This window comes from Myxine glutinosa, chromosome 8 (assembly GCF_964187855.1).
Source record: "Myxine glutinosa chromosome 8, kmMyxGlut1.1, whole genome shotgun sequence".
NCBI classification, from domain to species: domain Eukaryota; kingdom Metazoa; phylum Chordata; class Myxini; order Myxiniformes; family Myxinidae; genus Myxine; species Myxine glutinosa.
Genome location: NC_136268.1, coordinates 166655544 through 166677424, shown reverse-complemented (window position 1 = coordinate 166677424; position 21881 = coordinate 166655544). Strand labels below are relative to the sequence as shown.

The 21881-nt window shown below is 45.1% G+C and overlaps 1 protein-coding gene across 1 annotated transcript in view; it reads left to right on the top strand.

Moving 5' to 3' along the window:
- LOC137433066 (ankyrin-3) overlaps window positions 1-21881 on the top strand; it is a 482046-nt gene that overhangs the window by 341045 nt on the left and 119120 nt on the right. Inside the window, exon 21 of the mRNA XM_078784014.1 lies at window positions 17659-17757. Coding sequence (XP_078640140.1) covers window positions 17659-17757 — 99 coding nt within the window. The remainder of the gene's footprint in view (window positions 1-17658; window positions 17758-21881) is intronic.

The window sequence follows — 21881 nt, the reverse complement described above, 5'->3', positions numbered from 1 at the left end:
GTGCTGCACTGAATTGGGAAACCAACTATTTTTAAGAACAAAAGGTCAAAGGTCAACTAAAGGTAAAACTTATAAAATAATCATTTTTCATCTGAAAAATTGTCGCTTTTCATCCTGTTGACCCTTAGCTTTGATCAAGATCGTCAATTTTAATCTTGATGAAATGGACAATTTGCTGTATTAATGGAAACCTTTTTGGGGTAGGGGGCGGATTTTGCAAGTATCGTGCTCTGCATGACGTCTTCTTGTTACTTGCCGGAATAGATTCCGGCAAGTATGTTGGTTGGTTGGTTTGTCTGTCTGTTTGTCTGTCTGTCTGTTTGTGCGCAGTACTACGTCTACATCGTTGCAAATAGAATCGCCATACTTTACACACATATGTGTCTTGCCCTGGAATAGACTGTGCCCAATTTTTAACTCTCAGCTCCATTATGACATCATAATTCGATAATTCGACAAGTTCAAAACTTCATCCACTCAAGATGCAATTTCTTGAGCGCCATGTTGGCATAAACTGGTGGAGAAAAAAAATAATGATGTCATCGGCCACGTGGTTCGGCCGCCATCTTGGAAAAACTGAAAAACTTTGCACCTGTATATCTCCGAAAGTGCTGAATAGAAAAAACTGAGACATTGCTCATTGTAAAGAACCTTCCATGGGGAATAAAATATGTTAATGATGATGTCATAGGTGCCTCCATTATGACGTCATAATTCGACAAGTACAAAACTTCATCTGATCAAGATGAAATTTCTTGCGCATAATCTCGGAATAAATTAGGTTAGAAAACAAAAATGATGACGTCATCGGTCACGTGGTTCGGCCGCCATATTTTTTAATTCCGGCAAGTCTTCCGGTCTCTGACCGATTTCTGGTTTGTTTGTTTGTTTGTTTGTGAACAAAATATCTGAAAAAGTTGTGGATGGATTCGGACGAAATATGGTGGACGGGTTGGGTAGGTGTCTGACAAGGACGATTCAATTCGATTTTGGTGAAGATCTGAATATGGATTCGGAGATGAGAATAATTTAATTTCTAAGTGATTCTTCACCATTGGGAGATAGGGCCAAAAACGATACATAGCGGGATATCTCAAAAAGTTATGGATTGATTTGGACGAATCTTGTTGGACAGGTTGGGTGTGTGGCGACGAAGAATCGATTAAATTTTGGTGAAGATCCGGATCTGGATCCAGCTGGAAGAATTTTTTAATGATTCTTCACCATTGAGTGATATAGCCAACCAGGTGGAGGTATGCTCTCGACTGAGTGCCGTTCTAGTTACTCCTGTGGTCAGGGTTCGCACTATTTGGCCCTGTCCAGATTTCCCCACCAGGGGTCCCATTTCCCCCCCTCCACTGAAATATACGCAGTATTTTCCCAGTAAAGTGGGTTTTTTCAAAATCCCTATTGCTGTTTAATTTTTTTACACCTTGTAAGGGATAACAGGGGGTCGCAGCGACAAGGTACCAGGACAGGTGGGTGCTCTGGTAAATCCTGGTAAATCCGGCTAAGAAACACTGCCCGAGTCTGTAGGAAGAACTTTTCAAACATCTTGCGAAATAATTGTCAAAGAAATGCATTCAGATTGCTCGCAAACATTGCCAAAGGCCTCTCATGGTCGGGAACTTTTTAATTACATTTTACCTACCGGCCAATGACATAGTTTCTAAGGTTGCCAAACATGTGATCTTGTGTAAATCTGATTACATGTAAGATTTGTATTTGTGCTTTTTCTTAATGAAAATTCTGAAATGCAGCAAAGATCAGTTTGACGGTTGAGTGGGGATAAAGACTTGTTGCATCACACTTCACTGGTTGTTTCATTCTCCCGACTGGCTGCAGGCGGATTTTCGGTCATCCTGAATCTGTTCCATTGGCCTGTCCTGATGGACTGGCATTGGCCTGTCCTGATGCCCGTCTGTCCTGAAGGCCTAATGTTGGCCTGTCCTGAAGGCCTGATGTTGGCCTATCCTGAAGGACTGGCGTTGGCCTGTCCTGATGGACTGGCATTGGCCTGTCCTGATGCCCATCTGTCCTGAAGGCCTAATGTTGGCCTGTCCACAAAGGAACAGATTATATATATAATTCAGGACAGGCCAACATTAGGCCTTCAGGACAGACGGGCATCAGGACAGGCCAATGCCAGTCCATCAGGACAGGCCAACGCCAGTCCTTCAGGATAGGCCAACATCAGGCCTTCAGGACAGGCCAACATTAGGCCTTCAGGACAGACGGGCATCAGGACAGGCCAATGCCAGTCCATCAGGACAGGCCAACGCCAGTCCTTCAGGACAGGCCAACAACAGGCCTGCTCATCCATGTAGCTTCTACCCACATAGCCTGTCTGCAAATGCTCTGTTGAGCTGCTGACCCCTATAAAATGGCCATAAAGGTCCCTGTAAAGCATCCCCCACCTGGTTTAACGTTCCGTGTAAAGTATCCCCCACCTGGTTTAACGTTCTGTGTAAAGTATCCCCCACCTGGTTTAAAGTTCCCTGTAAAGCATCCCCCACCTGGTTTAAAGATCCCTGTAAATGATCCCCCACCTGGTTCAAAGATCCCTGTAAATGATCCCCCACCTGGTTTAAAGATCCCTGTAAATGATCCCCCACCTGGTTTAAAGTTCCCTGTAAAGCATCCCCCACCTGGTTTAAAGTTCCCTGTAAAGCATCCCCCACCTGGTTTAAAGTTCCCTGGAAAGTGTCGCGGAAGTGGAGGGTGAGACTCAAGACGCCAATGGTCGGAAACAGGTTTTACAAAAGGTCACAACTTTATTAACTGGTTATTCACTTGATTCCATTTACCAAATAATACCGCATTATTCAATGGCTGAGATTAACTCTTTTCCATGGTCCTTTTCGTTCGGCTGATGTTCCTCCGCCATGGTCCCGTTCGTCAGAGCTCCTCGCAGCAAGTCCTCTCGACTCCAGCCGCAGCTCCCGCTTATATGGACCAACTCGACTTAATCCTCTGTCCGCTGAACTCGTAATCTCCTCTCCGCCGACGTCACCGGTCGCCTTCCTGGCGCCAGCTAGCCCCCCCCCTGCTGTGAGTTCCTTTTATCAAACAATAGGGGGGTGCTCCAGCCTGGGGCTGTGACCAGGTGTTTCAAGAGACCATCATGTTCGTGCACATTCCTAACTCATTTACAAACCCGTCCCCCACAGAGTTTGCATGTAAAATGCATCTGCTTTGTTACTAGGTCAACCAATAAGTTACCAGTGCCAATTAATAAGTTACACTGAATTACACTTCCACAATTCCCTCATCTTTTTGTTTTTGTTTATATTAACCATTAATCTAAACATCAATATAAGTAAACAATCAATCACTACAAGTAAACATCATTACAAGTATAAGTAAATAATCATAACTTTGGTAATCAAATTCCCTTAGGCATACACCGTCATCCTGCAAGAATCACAAAACATTTCGTTGGTCATTGACTCCTTCCATATCGTTCAATCTATTGCATTTGCATCACAAATATATTTTCAAAACAACACTTCACCATCACCAAGATACAACAATTTCACTTCATTTTCAAGTTTTGTAAAGCATCTGCACCATCTGGCAAAAACGTTTGCCTCCACACAAATGTTGACTTTGTTTGAAAGGAAGGGCTGATCACTTGTGTTTGAATCCTGGTATGAAACATTTTCTCCTAATGTCTTCATAGCTCCTGCACTACTTCGTGTAGGATTTCGCTGTTGTGGTAACATTGCGGAGTCATAGACTGACCCTGCTCTCCTTGTAGCATTCTTGCCACTTTTTGCTGTAAACCATAGTAATTCCTGAACAAGGCCTTCACCCAGTTGTAGTTGACTTGCCTCCTCCCTTATTGTGAGTGGGCAGCAAGTATTGGTGTGACATTGATTGGCCAGCAAGATGTGGAACAGGGATGCCGGATGCATCCACAATGATGTTGGGACCATGGTGTTCAGGTCATTCATGGTCCTTACCAGGAGCAATCCAGCAGAATCGTGCACAGCTGTTGTGACAAGGGCACAGCCGTTTTTTGCAGCTCCATGCTGGTTCCCCGGACGTTGGTGAAGTAATAACATATGTCCCCGCATTTCACAGAGGTTGCAGGTAAAATGTCGTTGTCCTGCAACTTCTGATGTGGTGAATGTTCGAAGTCTTCGAACAAGAGTAAGTGATCGCCTTTCTTTCATATGTTGCAGTGTGATCCAGGCAAATGGTCACATAAATTTCCTTGGTGAAGGTAAGCATTCATCTCCAAGTTACACGGGAGAATGTCTTCATCATTCTTTGAGAAAGAGGGTGTATGCCACGATTAACTTCATTTTTTAGCCACAAATTTTCTTTCTTTCTTCTTCCCAATTCCGTTAGCAATCCCTCCAAAATGTGATCTCGTCTTATCCTTATGCTCAGTCATATCTGAATCTGCTTTCCGCACACACTGAATCAGATAGGGTACATCTTACCATGAAATCAGCATAATCATGTATATCTTCCGACAGTTTCACATTCAACAATTTGTTGTTTTTCCTTAACACAAAAAGTTATATTCATTTATATGCGTCACACAAATAATATTCAATCAGGTATGTATTTTATTACTAAACTAAGAATAGCATTGTATATGATTACAATCACACACGGGAATACCTAATTCCCAACAACAATTTTCCCAAACCAACAAATTAAGCATAATGTATTATTACCATAATTCCTCTCCACTTTTTCTTTTCCCTCTTTTTTTTTTTTTTTTTTTTTTTTTTTTCCTAACAGTGTGTCACTCGTGGTGATATGAGTTCATTGATATTGTAATTGACACAACTCATAACATTGTCGTTATGCCATTATCTTAATTCTACTGTATTCATTTGCAACATCACTTGATTTAGTCTTTTAATCTCAGTATTTATGTCGCCATAAAAGTCTTCCTTTTCTGGTTCCACATTTCTTTCCTCATTTGTCACTTCATGCGTTATCATCATGTTGTTGGTTACCTTATTCAAACACACCGTCACTAAGGCTTTCAAGCAAGCCACCACTAAAACAATTGCCAATATAACTACTAAACCAACAAACAAGTCTGCTACTCCTTGTATATATTCATATCTATGACATAGTTATATGTCGATGACATTTAACATTATATACCAAACTAACAAGCTTCCTAAAAGGTAAATAAAGAAAATCCCTTAATATGTAACATAATCAGATTATTTGTCTTACCCTGATCCCCCTATCTCCCGGGGTTGAACTCAATCCCCTGATCATGAGTGTAGTTGTGATACATTTTTTCACTCATGCTGTATTAATATCAGCAGGTAATTGTATGTCATGTAGGCAAATAAATGTCACTATTCCAAGTAGGAATATCACATGTTGAAAATGTAATGTTTATCAATGCAAGGGGTGTTAAAATGTAATTCAAATGACTGTAAATCATGACTATCATTTATCTACCACTGAATGTTCTGCTGGGCTGCTAGGTGCAGCCTCATTTTCTGTGGGATCGTCCACCTTAGCCCCATGTGCTTGCTTGCAATGAGAGGCATGAATCCAACTTTCTATTTTGGGTCCATATTTGTTTCTATTCTTATCAATCTCCTATGGTTTATCAATTCGTTCCAAGATACCGCAACCAAAGGTTTTAACCAAAGCTCTACCAAACTATTTCCAATTTGAACAAAAATGCCAGTGAAACAATGATTCGAAGGATTAACTTCAAGGGGTCAATAAATTTATTCTATAGCCAGATCTAATTTTCCCATCCAATAGTTTGCCTTGCCACATGTCATATTATAACACCTTAATAAACCTTCGAAAAAATGTTTCCCATCTCAACAAATTTCCTTTTTTACAAATAGCCATGTGTAACTTACGTATTTAACTACAATTTCCTCTCAATTTGTTTGGCCTAACTGGCCGCAAAAGTGGCTGCCAGCATGCAGTACCGTTTTTATCTACCAAGGAAGTGTTCCACACAAGACCTCTACCAAAATGTTGTTTGTAAAAACAAATCTGGGATTTCTGATTACATGGATGCACACTCTCAGGACATTTTCAGGCTGCTGTTAACAATCCACTACGATGACTTAATTCCTTTACCCACAATCAAATAATTAGTACAAATTGAGGATATTATCCCTATCACATTCTTTTATAGATTCATTATGTTGGATCTAATTTTTTCCAATAATTTTCCACTGCTGTAAGGCGGAACAATAGCTCTCATAAGTCTTAGTAATATCGTACTTAATTTGCCCAGCAGAGAATAATTTATTTACTATCCTTTCTCATCTGTTAACCAGTGACTTTGTTTAAACTCCAGAACTGAAAAACCCACAATAGTTCAAACCAGCAAAATTTTCTTTACTCTTTTCCCATATCATCTATGCCTAAAACACATCCATACATACAGCACAATTTATATGCTGATAAAATTCAAGTTTATATATATAAAATCCATGAGCAGAGTATTCTGGGAAGTTAGTGTAAGACCTCTCCCAAATTTGGATGATTTTGTACTTCCTCATTTCCTTTTATGAAGCTCATATCCATAAATAGATGTTATTCTCATATACATTCTATCAAAAATGGAATCCCAAAATTACTCACAATTTTACTATTAATTAATGGCTGCTCATAACCCAGCACATCAAAATTTTTTTTTTATATTCCATTTCCCTTGACAAAAGAGATAATGTTCATAATCAAATTATATTTCTATTTTATTTTACGGATTCTCTGGATATTCAATCCCATCCACATATCCCAATCCCATCCACATATAACTATCCATTTCCAGACAGGCACACTGTCGGTGTCAACAATCTTGTAAGATTGATACACAAAAACACACACACACATGCATTATGCATATTTGTTTGCGTTGGAACCATTATTTACAGATCAGATGGGTGTCAATTTTATTTCAATTTCATAAAATTTGTCAATCAAATTCAAAATGCTTATAGACAAATAAACCAGAAGTCCATTCTTAGAAAACCCTTATGATGTCAAATTGAAATTACCCTTTCTGCCTTCACAATAATCTATCCAAATTTTGACTACACACCCATTTGCATGTCAGTCGACCATTGACCTATCAATCGTGCGGAACAATAGTCCGAAATTCCCACCTGATCATCATGTGACTCTTGTTACTTGGTTTGCCAACAATTGCAACGCAATTGTTCCAAACTTTGTAAATTTAAAATTGCTGTGCCCAAAATAGAAGATCCAATTTTGGCATTTTATCAATTAATTGTTCCAAACTTTGTAAATGGAGGGGTGTGGGTGGAGGGGTGTGGGGGTGTTTGTGTGTGGGTGTGTGTGTATGTGTGTGTGTGTGTGTGTGTATGTGTCGAGGTGGGGTGTGAGTGTGTGTGTGTGTGTACGTGTGGAGGGGTGTGCAGGAATTATGGTAATAATACATTATGCTTAATTTGTTGGTTTGGGAAAATTGTTGTTGGGAATTAGGTATTCCCGTGTGTGATTGTAATCATATACAATGCTATTCTTAGTTTAGTAATAAAATACATACCTGATTGAATATTATTTGTGTGACGCATATAAATGAATATAACTTTTTGTGTTAAGGAAAAACAACAAATTGTTGAATGTGAAACTGTCGGAAGATATACATGATTATGCTGATTTCATGGTAAGATGTACCCTATCTGATTCAGTGTGTGCGGAAAGCAGATTCAGATATGACTGAGCATAAGGATAAGACGAGATCACATTTTGGAGGGATTGCTAACGGAATTGGGAAGAAGAAAGAAAGAAAATTTGTGGCTAAAAAATGAAGTTAATCGTGGCATACACCCTCTTTCTCAAAGAATGATGAAGACATTCTCCCGTGTAACTTGGAGATGAATGCTTACCTTCACCAAGGAAATTTATGTGACCATTTGCCTGGATCACACTGCAACATATGAAAGAAAGGCGATCACTTACTCTTGTTCGAAGACTTCGAACATTCACCACATCAGAAGTTGCAGGACAACGACATTTTACCTGCAACCTCTGTGAAATGCGGGGACATATGTTATTACTTCACCAACGTCCGGGGAACCAGCATGGAGCTGCAAAAAACGGCTGTGCCCTTGTCACAACAGCTGTGCACGATTCTGCTGGATTGCTCCTGGTAAGGACCATGAATGACCTGAACACCATGGTCCCAACATCATTGTGGATGCATCCGGCATCCCTGTTCCACATCTTGCTGGCCAATCAATGTCACACCAATACTTGCTGCCCACTCACAATAAGGGAGGAGGCAAGTCAACTACAACTGGGTGAAGGCCTTGTTCAGGAATTACTATGGTTTACAGCAAAAAGTGGCAAGAATGCTACAAGGAGAGCAGGGTCAGTCTATGACTCCGCAATGTTACCACAACAGCGAAATCCTACACGAAGTAGTGCAGGAGCTATGAAGACATTAGGAGAAAATGTTTCATACCTGGATTCAAACACAAGTGATCAGCCCTTCCTTTCAAACAAAGTCAACATTTGTGTGGAGGCAAACGTTTTTGCCAGATGGTGCAGATGCTTTACAAAACTTGAAAATGAAGTGAAATTGTTGTATCTTGGTGATGGTGAAGTGTTGTTTTGAAAATATATTTGTGATGCAAATGCAATAGATTGAACAATATGGAAGGAGTCAATGACCAACGAAATGTTTTGTGATTCTTGCAGGATGACGGTGTATGCCTAAGGGAATTTGATTACCAAAGTTATGATTATTTACTTATACTTGTAATGATGTTTACTTGTAGTGATTGATTGTTTACTTATATTGATGTTTAGATTAATGGTTAATATAAACAAAAACAAAAAGATGAGGGAATTGTGGAAGTGTAATTCAGTGTAACTTATTAATTGGCACTGGTAACTTATTGGTTGACCTAGTAACAAAGCAGATGCATTTTACATGCAAACTCTGTGGGGGACGGGTTTGTAAATGAGTTAGGAATGTGCACGAACATGATGGTCTCTTGAAACACCTGGTCACAGCCCCAGGCTGGAGCACCCCCCTATTGTTTGATAAAAGGAACTCACAGCAGGGGGGGGGGGGCTAGCTGGCGCCAGGAAGGCGACCGGTGACGTCGGCGGAGAGGAGATTACGAGTTCAGCGGACAGAGGATTAAGTCGAGTTGGTCCATATAAGCGGGAGCTGCGGCTGGAGTCGAGAGGACTTGCTGCGAGGAGCTCTGACGAACGGGACCATGGCGGAGGAACATCAGCCGAACGAAAAGGACCATGGAAAAGAGTTAATCTCAGCCATTGAATAATGCGGTATTATTTGGTAAATGGAATCAAGTGAATAACCAGTTAATAAAGTTGTGACCTTTTGTAAAACCTGTTTCCGACCATTGGCGTCTTGAGTCTCACCCTCCACTTCCGCGACAAAAGCATCCCCCACCTGGTTTAATGTTCCCTGTAAAGTATCCCCCACCTGGTTTAATGTTCCCTGTAAAGTATCCCTCACCTGGTTTATGTTCCCTGTAAAGTATCCCCCACCTGGTTTAATGTTCCCTGTAAAGCATCCCCCACCTGGTTTAAAGTTCCCTGTAAAGCATCCCCCACCTGGTTTAAAGTTCCCTGGAAAGCATCCCCCACCTGGTTTAATGTTCCCTGTAAAGTATCCCCCACCTGGTTTAATGTTCCCTGTAAAGTATCCCTCACCTGGTTTATGTTCCCTGTAAAGTATCCCCCATCTGGTTTAAAGTTCCCTGTAAAGCATCCCCCACCTGGTTTAATGTTCCCTGTAAAGTATCCCTCACCTGGTTTATGTTCCCTGTAAAGTATCCCCCACCTGGTTTAATGTTCCCTGTAAAGTATCCCCCACCTGGTTTAAAGTTCCCTGTAAAGCATCCCCCACCTGGTTTAATGTTCACTGTAAAGGATCCCCCACCTGGTTTAATGTTCCCTGTAAAGTATCCCCCATCTGGTTTAAAGTTCCCTGTAAAGCATCCCCCACCTGGTTTAAAGTTCCCTGTAAAGCATCCCCCACCTGGTTTAAAGTTCCCTGTAAAGCATCCCCCACCTGGTTTAATGTTCCCTGTATAGTATCCCCCATCTGGTTTAATGTTCCCTGTAAAGCATCCCCCACCTGGTTTAATGTTCCCTGTAAAGTATCCCCCACCTGGTTTAATATTCCCTGTAAAGTATCCCCCATCTGGTTTAATGTTCCCTGTAAAGTATCCCCCACCTGGTTTAATGTTCCCTGTAAAGTATCCCCCATCTGGTTTAATGTTCCCTGTAAAGTATCCCCCATCTGGTTTAATGTTCCCTGTAAAGTACCCCCCACCTGGTTTAATGATCCCTGTATAGCATCCCCCCACCTGGTTTAATGTTCCCTGTAAAGCATCCCCCACCTGGTTTAATGTTCCCTGTAAAGCATCCCCCTGGTTTAATGTTCCCTGTAAAGCATCCCCCACCTGGTTTAATGTTCCCTGTAAAGCATCCCCCACCTGGTTTAATGTTCCCTGTAAAGCATCCCCCACCTGGTTTAATGTTCACTGTAAAGTATCCCCCACCTGGTTTAATGTTCCCTGTAAAGCATCCCCCACCTGGTTTAATGTTCCCTGTAAAGTATCCCCCACCTGGTTTAATGTTCCCTGTAAAGTATCCCCCACCTGGTTTAATGTTCCCTGTGAAGTATCCCCCACCTGGTTTAATGTTCCCTGTATAGTATCCCCCACCTGGTTTAATGTTCCCTGTAAAGTATCCCCCATCTGGTTTAATGTTCCCTGTAAAGTATCCCCCATCTGGTTTAATGTTCCCTGTAAAGTATCCCCCACCTGGTTTAATGTTCCCTGTAAAGTATCCCCCACCTGGTTTAATGTTCCCTGTATAGTATCCCCCACCTGGTTTAATGTTCCCTGTAAAGTATCCCCCATCTGGTTTAATGTTCCCTATAAAGTATCCCCCATCTGGTTTAATGTTCCCTGTAAAGGATCCCCCAACCTGGTTTAATGTTCCCTGTAAAGGATCCCCCAACCTGGTTTAATGTTCCCTGTATAGTATCCCCCACCTGGTTTAATGTTCCCTGTAAAGTATCCCCCACCTGGTTTAATGTTCCCTGTAAAGTATCCCCCACCTGGTTTAATGTTCCCTGTATAGTATCCCCCACCTGGTTTAATGTTCCCTGTAAAGTATCCCCCACCTGGTTTAATGTTCCCTGTATAGTATCCCCCATCTGGTTTAATGTTCCCTGTAAAGTATCCCCCATCTGGTTTAATGTTCCCTATAAAGTATCCCCCATCTGGTTTAATGTTCCCTGTAAAGGATCCCCCAACCTGGTTTAATGTTCCCTGTAAAGGATCCCCCATCTGGTTTAATGTTCCCTGTATAGTATCCCCCACCTGGTTTAATGTTCCCTGTAAAGTATCCCCCATCTGGTTTAATGTTCCCTGTAAAGTATCCCCCATCTGGTTTAATGTTCCCTGTAAAGGATCCCCCATCTGGTTTAATGTTCCCTGTAAAGGATCCCCCATCTGGTTTAATGTTCCCTGTAAAGGATCCCCCATCTGGTTTAATGTTCCCTGTAAAGTATCCCCCAACCTGGTTTAATGTTCCCTGTATAGTATCCCCCACCTGGTTTAATGTTCCCTGTATAGTATCCCCCACCTGGTTTAATGTTCCCTGTATAGTATCCCCCACCTGGTTTAATGTTCCCTGTAAAGTATCCCCCAACCTGGTTTAATGTTCCCTGTAAAGTGTAAAGGATCCCCCATCTGGTTTAATGTTCCCTGTAAAGTATCCCCCAACCTGGTTTAATGTTCCCTGTAAAGGATCCCCCATCTGGTTTAATGTTCCCTGTAAAGGATCCCCCAACCTGGTTTAGGATCCCCCACCTGGTTTAATGTTCCCTGTAAAGGATCCCCCACCTGGTTTAATGTTCCCTGTAAAGGATCCCCCACCTGGTTTAATGTTCCCTGTAAAGTATCCGCCACCTGGTTTAATGTTCCCTGTAAAGGATCCCCCACCTGGTTTAATGTTCCCTGTAAAGTATCCGCCACCTGGTTTAATGTTCCCTGTAAAGGATCCCCCACCTGGTTTAATGTTCCCTGTATAGTATCCCCCACCTGGTTTAATGTTCCCTGTAAAGGATCCCCCACCTGGTTTAATGTTCCCTGTAAAGTATCCCCCACCTGGTTTAATGTTCCCTGTAAAGGATCCCCCACCTGGTTTAATGTTCCCTGTATAGTATCCCCCAACCTGGTTTTATGTTCCCTGTAAAGGATCCCCCACCTGGTTTAAAGCACGAGTAAGACAGTTTGTCGTGAAAATCAAGCTCAGACACGACTTGACCTCTGGGTAGGTTTAATATCATTTAGATCTGTAGTACATCCTGTAAGAATACATGCATGCAACAGGCATTAAAATCAGAGTATTTCATGAGCAATGGTCGATTCAATATAGCAATGGTCCAACAGAGAGGACAGTCAGCGCAGCATTTAGGGGCGTACATACCATTCAAACTACAGGACTATGTCACAGTGAGTTCCGCTGGAGTGTCCGCGCGCCCCGGTTGTCCCGGGTCTTATAGGCGCCCCTTCTGTAGCGAGCACACTCTGGGTTCACCTTGGTATAATTTCACTACATTCTCCCCGCCGTTAGAACTATACTGCCGCTCGGCAGGTTGCAAGCAAGCATCAGCAATAAACGAATGGGTCACGTCAATCCACGTCAGTCGGTCCACCCGTAGCGGTCGGGGCGGCGAACTTCCCTGCCAGTTCGTGTTCGGAATCTACCGGGCACGGCGTCCCCAAGCCCGGAGTCCCCCGCGTCGGAATAGCCGCCGGAGGTGGGAGTCGGAGGGGGCGCCCCTGCACCTTCGGGCACGGGAGTGGGGGACGACGGGAGTAACGGTGGTAGTTCCATAGGAGAAGCTTCGGTAGAGTCCATAGACTCGTAGACGGGTTCGTCGATATCCCTGTCGTCGTCCCCACATGGGGCGAGATGGCGTACGGAGACAGTAGACTCGCGGCCATCTGCCGTTAACATGCGAGCATGCTCGGGATTAGCCTGGAGGACCTGCACCTTGTCAACAAGGGGGTCGTACTTGCTAGCGCGAACCGCTCATTTGAGATAGGCGGGCCCCGGTTCAGCGAGCCAGCTGGGTAAAGATTGGATACTGCCGGAGCTTCTAGGGTGGTGGAACAGTCGTTCGTGTGGAGTCTGGTTGGTGGCAGTACATAGGAGAGCCCGGATCGAGTTTAGAGCGGCAGGTAGCGACCACGCCCATTTATCGAGGCCTCGGCCGAGGGTCCGAAGGCTTAGCATGACGGCCCTCCATATAATCCCATTAAAGCGTTCGATCTGCCCATTCGCTTGGGGCCGGTACGGGGTGGTGTAGCTCGAAGCGACATTATGCTGGAGCAAGTAGCCCCTCACCTCCTGGGACAGGAACACCGCACCCCGATCGGTATGCACGTAGGCCGGATACCCGAACATAGAAAACAAATTCTGCAGGCACCGAATAACCGTGGCAGCCGACATATCCCCGCACGTGTAAGCAAAGGGGAATCGGGAATACTCATCGACGATAGTGAGCAGATAGCGAGAGTTGCTCGACATTGGCAGCGGCCCTTTGAAGTCCATCGCCAAGCGCTCCCACGGTCTAGTAGCCCTAACGAGTGTCCCCATAGGAGGGTTATAAAAACGCGGTTTGAGTTCCGCACAGATCGCGCAATCACGGCAGATGCGGCGGATGTCCTCAATCGAGTACGGCAGATTGCCCTCGCGCACAAAATGCGCGAAGCGCGTTACCCCGGGATGACACATAGTGCCGTGCAAAGTGCGCAGCCCCTCCAAAGTTACAACCCCCGCGCAAGTGGCCGGCCTCGATAAGGCGTCAGCGACCAGGTTATCCTTCCCCGGGCGGTATTTGATGGTGTAGCAGAAGTCGGCGAGTTCGATACGCCAACGGGTGATTTTCTCATTCTTAATGCGCTGAGCATGTAAGGTGTCGTACATAAACGCAACACTCTGTTGGTCCGTGACGATTTGGAAACTCCGCCCAAGCAGATACGGCCGCCATCGCCGAATTGATTCGACGATCGCGTACGCTTCCTTTTCGACAGACGAATGCCTCCGCTCGGCGGAGGTGAGAGTCCGCGAGAAGAAAGCCACAGGGCAGCCTCCTTGGGAGAGAGTCGCCGCTATCGCATGATCCGAGGCATCACTCTCCAAAACGAAAGAGGCACTCTCGTCAATCGTCGCGACAGCGGCACCAGCAATGTCGACTTTAAGGCCCTCGAAGGCCGCCAGGGCGGCCGGGCCCATGGGGAAAGTGTCGCAGGCCACGAGGGGGCGGAGCTTCGCGGAGAAATTTTGCACCCACTTTGAGTAGTGGGCGAACAGCCCTAGAGCGCGTTTCAGCGAAGCCCGATTGCTAGGCGGAGCCATATCGAGCAAAGGGCGCAGACGCTCCTTATCCGGAGAGACGGAGCCATGGGTCACGGTGTACCCCAAAAGGTCTACCGTGCGTAGAGAGTATCGACACTTAGCCACATTCATGGTTAGGCGATATTTCCGCGCGACCTCGAGGAAGCGTTTCAGATTAGCGTCGTGATGCTCCTGGTCATACCCACAAACCGTAAGATTGTCCAGATAGACAAAGACATCGGTCAAATTCTCCTTCGCAACGAGGTCATCCATAGCCCTCTGAAAACAAGCGACTCCGTTAGTTACCCCAAAGGGAAGTCTCGTGAACTGGTACAACCGCTGACCCGATTCAAAGGCTGTAAAGACGCGATCAGCCCTAGAGATGGGGACTTGATGATACGCACTACGCAGATCGAGAGTGCTATAAACGGAATACAGGGCCACCTGGCGTACCAGGGCGTCCATCCCCGGTAAGGGGTAGGCATCCAGCTGTGTAAAACGATTAATCGTCTGCGAATAGTCGATTACCATGCGCCGGCGGTGGGCCTCACTCCGCACCACTAAGACTTGGGCCCGCCATGGTGACCTACTGTGTTCTATAATACTGTCCTTTAAGAGCAGGGCCGTTTCTTCCGCAATGAATTGCGCGTCCGCGCGAGAGTAGCGCCGCGATTTGACAGCTACAGGGGTACAATCAGTGGTCAGGTTGGGGAACAGTGAGAGTGGCTCCATGTCCATTTGAGCGAGGGCGCACACAGCGAGCGTGTCCGGCCCACCGAAGTCTATTTCCAAACGTCCATGCCGCTTAAGGAAATCAAGTCCTAACAGAACGTCAGCGCATAAAGCAGGTAATACCATGAGATACACGTCCGGGAACGTGCGTCCCTTTATCACAAGTTTCAATCGACACGCCCCTTTTGTGCTCAACCGAAGTCCCTGAGAGGCCATGAAGATCCGGCGGGTTGTCCCGAGAACCGGCCACCCATGTTGATGCACGAGTCGCTGATCGATAAAACTATCCGTGGACCCCGTGTCAATCAAAGCTTGCGCAAAAACGCCCGCGACCGTGAGCGGAATGATGGCCTGCGCAAGGCCGGCAGACCCGGCAGGTATTGTACCGGCCGGGCGAGAAGATCACGCCTCGCGGGTGGATCCCACGCCGGCTGCAATCCTTCGGGCAGCGTCGGCAGGTTGGGCCTCAGCAGGAGCATTGAAGTCAGTTGGCTCATCAGCAGTTTCATTTGCCAGAGTGGGTGTGTGTAGGTCGTAAGAGCAGCCGCCAGATGGCGCTCGAGTCACGTGAGAAAGATCTCTGCCGTCTGCAGATTCATATGCCAAAGTGGGTGCATGTAATTCGTAAGAGCCGCCGCCAGATGGGGCTCGAGTCACGTGCTGCGTTTGCCGCACATCGAGAGGAGTTTCCAAAGCAGGAGCATGTCGCTTGTTTGAAGTAGGCGTTCGAACGCCAGTCAAGGTCAGTCGCGCTGTGGCCGGTCGCGTTCGCGCCATTTGTTTCGGTGGCCCGGTGTATCTCACCAAGGTCGGGCGTGTAGCCAGAGGCCCGCGAGAAGGAGAGCGGCTCTTCAAAGCCGAGTGAGGCGCCCCGTCCGGCGCTCGATCCGTTGGCTCCGCGATGAGCCCATTCAAGGTCGCGCGGGGACGCGTGCCCCGAGCGGCCTTCCTGCAGACCTTTGCAAAATGGCCCTTGGTGGAGCACAGGTGGCATGTAGCCTCCCGGGCCGGGCATTCAGAGCGAGGGTGCTGCCGATTCCCGCAAAAATAACATTTTGCATACCGGTCAGGCCGTGGCCGGGCAGCGGCGGCAGCAGTGAGGCCGGAAGCGGAGTCCGCTTCAGGAGCTCCCAGAGACTCGGCCGTAGTGGTCGGGTCCTCCTCCGTATCCTCGGCGGTAGCCCTCTCCGGTCGCGCGAGTTGCGAGGTCCCCGCCACGACACGTGGGTGATCATATGCGGTGGATTGTTCTCGGGCATCTGTGTATACGCGTGCCAGCCGTAGTGCCTCTGTAAATGTCAGATCCGCGACCTCCAGGAGCCGGAGCCGCAAGACTCCAGAATTAATTCCGGAGATGAATGAATCTCGGAGCAAGTCGTCCTGCACTTGCTCGTGGGTCCGGACGTCCTGCACGCAGTCTGCCAACAGGTAGCGCAACTCCTGCGCGAAGCGATCGATCGATTCAGATGGTTGCTGTCGCCGCTGAGAGAGTTGATGCCGGCCGTGCACAGCGCTCTGTGTCTTTTACGTAGAGGCGCTTCAGCTCGGCTAGAGCCGTAGCGTACGTCCCAAATCGGGAAATGTTCCGGAAAACGGTGTGATAGACCTTCGACTGTAACACGGACAGCTTCATCGCTGCGGTGGGCTCTGTTTCGTGAGCAGCAAAGTAATTCTCCAGCGTTTTGAGCCAGTGAGTGAACTCCGATGCTGATCCCTCAGCTTGAGGGTCGGCTCCGAGAATCGGTACCACGATCATCTTGTGGTCAGCCATTCCGGCGATCTAAATGATATTAAATGTCGTGAAAATCAAGCTCAGACACGACTTGACCTCTGGGTAGGTTTAATATCATTTAGATCTGTAGTACATCCTGTAAGAATACATGCATGCAACAGGCATTAAAATCAGAGTATTTCATGAGCAATGGTCGATTCAATATAGCAATGGTCCAACAGAGAGGACAGTCAGCGCAGCATTTAGGGGCGTACATACCATTCAAACTACAGGACTATGTCACAGTGAGTTCCGCTGGAGTGTCCGCGCGCCCCGGTTGTCCCGGGTCTTATAGACGCCCCTTCTGTAGCGAGCACACCCTGGGTTCACCTTGGTATAATTTCACTACACAGTTCATAGTCAGTTTGACAATAAAACTCAGACTAGGTAGCTCACAGGTGAGTGTGCTACCTGTGAATGATCATGTTATCCATGCCACCTCTCTGAATGTTATTAGTGAGACACCTGGGTTTTTACCTGCAATTTCCCATAATTGACAATTTGCCTTCACAATTCCACTTGTTTTTTGAAAAACGTGGAATAAAGATCATTCAGGTGGATGTGGAACTCTAACCTGGAGCCTGCGGTGTATCGTCCATTATACTACATTATACACAATGATTGCCGTCAGCATTGTTATTGTTGTTATAATTTGGTTATTTGTATGATTTATTGTGTTTATTGTTCCTTCCCCACTTTTAAATACTTCGTTTTACATATACCTGTGTAGACACCTGTTCATATTCAAACGGAAACATTATCTTCTCATGCAGAATGGAAACACAGCTCTGGCCATTTCACGTCGTCTTGGCTACATCTCGGTGGTAGATACACTGAGGCCTGTAACGAGAGAAGACTCCGAAGGAAGTGCGGTAAGGGCAGCACAAGGTAATGGACAATTTCATGGCAACATAGTGTGTGTGTGTGTGTGTGTGTATATGTGTGTGTGTGTGTGTGTATGTATATGTGTGTGTGTATATGTGTGTGTGTATATGTGTGTGTGTGCGTGTGTGTGTGTGTGTGTGTATGTGTGTGTTTCTATTTGTGTGTGTGTGTGTGTGTGTGTGTGTGTGTATGTGTGTGTGTGTGTATCTGTGCGGGTATCTCTGTGTGTGTGTGTGAGTATCTGTGTGTGTGTGTGTGTGTATCTGTGTGGGTATCTGTGTGTGTGTGTGTATCTGTGTGTGTATCTGTGTGTGTATCTATGTGTATGTGTGTGTGTGTGTGTGTGTGTGTGTGTGTGTGTGTGTGTGTGTGTGTGTGTGTGTGTGTGTGTGTATCTGTGCGGGTATCTTTGTGTGTGTGTGTGTATCTGTGTGTGTGTGTGTGTGTGTGTGTGTGTGTGTGTATCTGTGTGGGTATCTATGTGTGTGTGTGTGTGTGTGTGTGTGTGTGTATCTGTGTGGGTATCTATGTGTGTGTGTGTGTGTGTGTGTGTGTGTGTGTGTCTGTGTGTCTGTGTCCACCCATGTGTGTGTGTGTGTGTGTGTGTGTGTGTGTGTGTGTGTGTCCAGGGCATAACTTTTTTACCATTTGAGTTTTGTCATCAAATTTTCACCAAAGCTTTATTCTGATAATACGGAGGAGGCAAATTAATAATTGTGTCAAAAGGTCAAAGGTCAGTGCCACATAAAATTGTCAATTTTCGTCCAATTGACCTGAAGTTGTAAGAACTTGCATTTTGGGTCATATAATCGGTTCACCAATCAAAAGATTGAGGCTGATTATTTTTTTAGATTGAAAGCTCAAAGGTCAAGGCTGCATAAAATCATCAATTTTCATTTTGTACTTTTTAAAAGTGTTTTCATTAGTTTGAGCTCATGGAAAATAACAAGACGTCTGAATGCAAACGGACGCAGACGGGCTTCGCATTTTCACATGATAATCTAGTTTTGTTTTTATTGAAGTTTACACTTGAACACTGGTTGTCCGTGTTCTATGAATTCTTTCGTTTTCCTTTGTTTAATTTATTTCCATGAAGACGGAGTTGATGGAAGATTTTAAAAAGTTTCCTGGCTTCAATATGGCGTTTCTCACTGTCTGAATTTGGTTCAGATTTGGCATCAAGTCATGTGGAAGTGCTCTGCTATTGTCACCATCTCAACTCGTGGTGCTTGCAAAAAATTTTGTCATGTTGTATTTTTGTGTCCATCAAGTGAACAAAACAATGCCGCAGATATGTCTGCATGACTATTTAGCGTACACAAAATGTTTGTGCTAAAGCATCGAGATTATCGAAATTGGGAACTATTTAAGCTAAACTCGAATCAGAATGCAAGGCCAATGTATTCAGGGGTAGCAAGCACTCAATGGGGTCAAATGTTATTGCAATTTACCATTTTTATTTCATTCCATGGGCTGTCAGGATGGTCTAGAGGTACGCACACTCACCTGTGAGCTGTCTACACTGGGTTTGAGTCCCGACCCAGGTATAAAATCTCATCCTGGTGTTTCACAGGCAGGGGGATTCATCAATATATGCATTGTCCCTCCGATGGATGTTAAATGGGCAAATTACGAGTTCCTGTCCCAACTACTTAGACAACGTCAAGTTGGGCCAGCTGTTTCATGGAAGACTTTGGCCCCCCAAGTTCCCCCCCCCCCCCCCACCCCAACCCCCACCAACCTCACAAGTGGGAATAATAGTGATCGTTAAAAAAGAAGAAGAATTCAATTCCATCAAATGTTGCTGCATCCTGGAGCATCCCTTTTTTGAATGGCAGTCTAAAGCTAGCTTTTTCATTTGCATTTAAGTTGCGAAAAGACAAAATTTGCACCTGTATTTGTTGTAAAGAAAAGTACCATAATTTGCCATTTACCTGCTTGGGCTGAGCTGTTTGAAAAGTACTCCCTTCGATGACACATAACACCATTATTTACCACCGGCCAACAGTGGAAATTCTCATCCTTAAGGATGCGTGTCATGTACTAGATAAATAAAACAACAACCTATCAATTAGTTTGAGCTTCGAGAAAAATCACCCATTGGATTAGTGTGCACTTACTGAAGCTCTCCTGCACTGTGACAATGGGACAATGTACAGGTGCACGTGATGACATGACGGTATATTCTGTGATACTGGGACAATGTACAGGTGCACGTGATGACATGACGGTATATTCTGTGACGATGGGACAATGTACAGGTGCACGTGATGACATGACGATATATTCTGTGATGAATGGACAATGTACAGGTGCACGTGATGACATGACGATATATTCTGTGATACTGGGACAATGTACAGGTGCACGTGATGACATGACGATATATTCTCTGATACTGGGACAATGTACAGGTGCACGTGATGACATGACGATATATTCTCTGATACTGGGACAATGTACAGGTGCACGTGATGACATGACGGTATATTCTGTGACAATGGGACAATGTACAGGTGCACAAGATGACATGACGATATATTCTGTGATACTGGGACAATGTACAGGTGCACGTGATGACATGACGATATATTCTCTGATACTGGGACAATGTACAGGTGCACGTGATGACATGACGGTATATTCTGTGACAATGCGACAATGTACAGGTGCACGTGATGACATGACGGTATATTCTGTGACGATGGGACAATGTACAGGTGCACGTGATGACATGACGATATATTCTGTGACGATGGGACAATGTACAGGTGCACAAGATGACATGACGATATATTCTGTGATACTGGGACAATGTACAGGTGCACGTGATGACATGACGGTATATTCTGTGATACTGGGACAATGTACAGATGCACGTGATGACATGACGGTATATTCTGTGATGAATGGACAATGTACCCGTGCACGTGATGACATAACGGTATATTCTGTGATGCTGGGACAATGTACAGATGCACGTGATGACATGACGGTATATTCTGTGATGAATGGACAATGTACCCGTGCACGTGATGACATAACGGTATATTCTGTGATGCTGGGACAATGTACAGGTGCACGTGATGACATGACGATATATTCTGTGATGAATGGACAATGTACCCGTGCACGTGATGACATGGTGATATATTCTGTGATGAATGGACAATGTACCCGTGCACGTGATGACATGACAGCATATTCTGTGATGAATGGACAATGTACCCGTGCACGTGATGACATGACGGTATATTCTGTGATGAATGGACAATGTACCCGTGCACGTGATGACATGACGGTATATTCTGTGATGAATGGACAATGTACCCGTGCACGTGATGACATGACGGTATATTCTGTGATGAATGGACAATGTACCCATGCACGTGATGACATGACGGTATATTCTGTGATGAATGGACAATGTACCCATGCACGTGATGACATGGCGGTATATTCTGTGATGCTGGGACAATGTACAGGTGCACGTGATGACATGACGATATATTCTGTAATGATTGGACAATTTACAGGTGCATGTGATGACATGACAGCATATTCTGTGATGCTGGGACAATGTACAGGTGCACGTGATGACATGACGGGATATTCTGTGATGAATGGACAATGCACAGGTGCACGTGATGACATGATGGTATATTCTGTGATGAATGGACAATGTACAATGTGCACGTGATGACATGACAGTATATTCTGTGATGAATGGACAATGTACCCATGCACGTGATGACATGATGGTATATTCTGTGATGAATGGACAATGTACAGGTGCATGTAATGACATGACAGTATATTCTGTGATGCTGGGACAATGTACAGGTGCACGTGATGACATGACGATATATTCTGTGATGAATGGACAATGTACAGGTGCATGTGATGACATGACAGTATATTCTGTGATGCTGGGACAATGTACAGGCGCACGTGATGACATGACGTTATATTCTGTGATGAATGGACAATGTGCACGTGATGACATGGCCATATATTCTGTGATGCTTGGACAATGTACAGGTGCACGTGGGGACAATGTACAGGTGCACGTGATGACATGATGGTATATTCTGTGATGAATGGACAATGT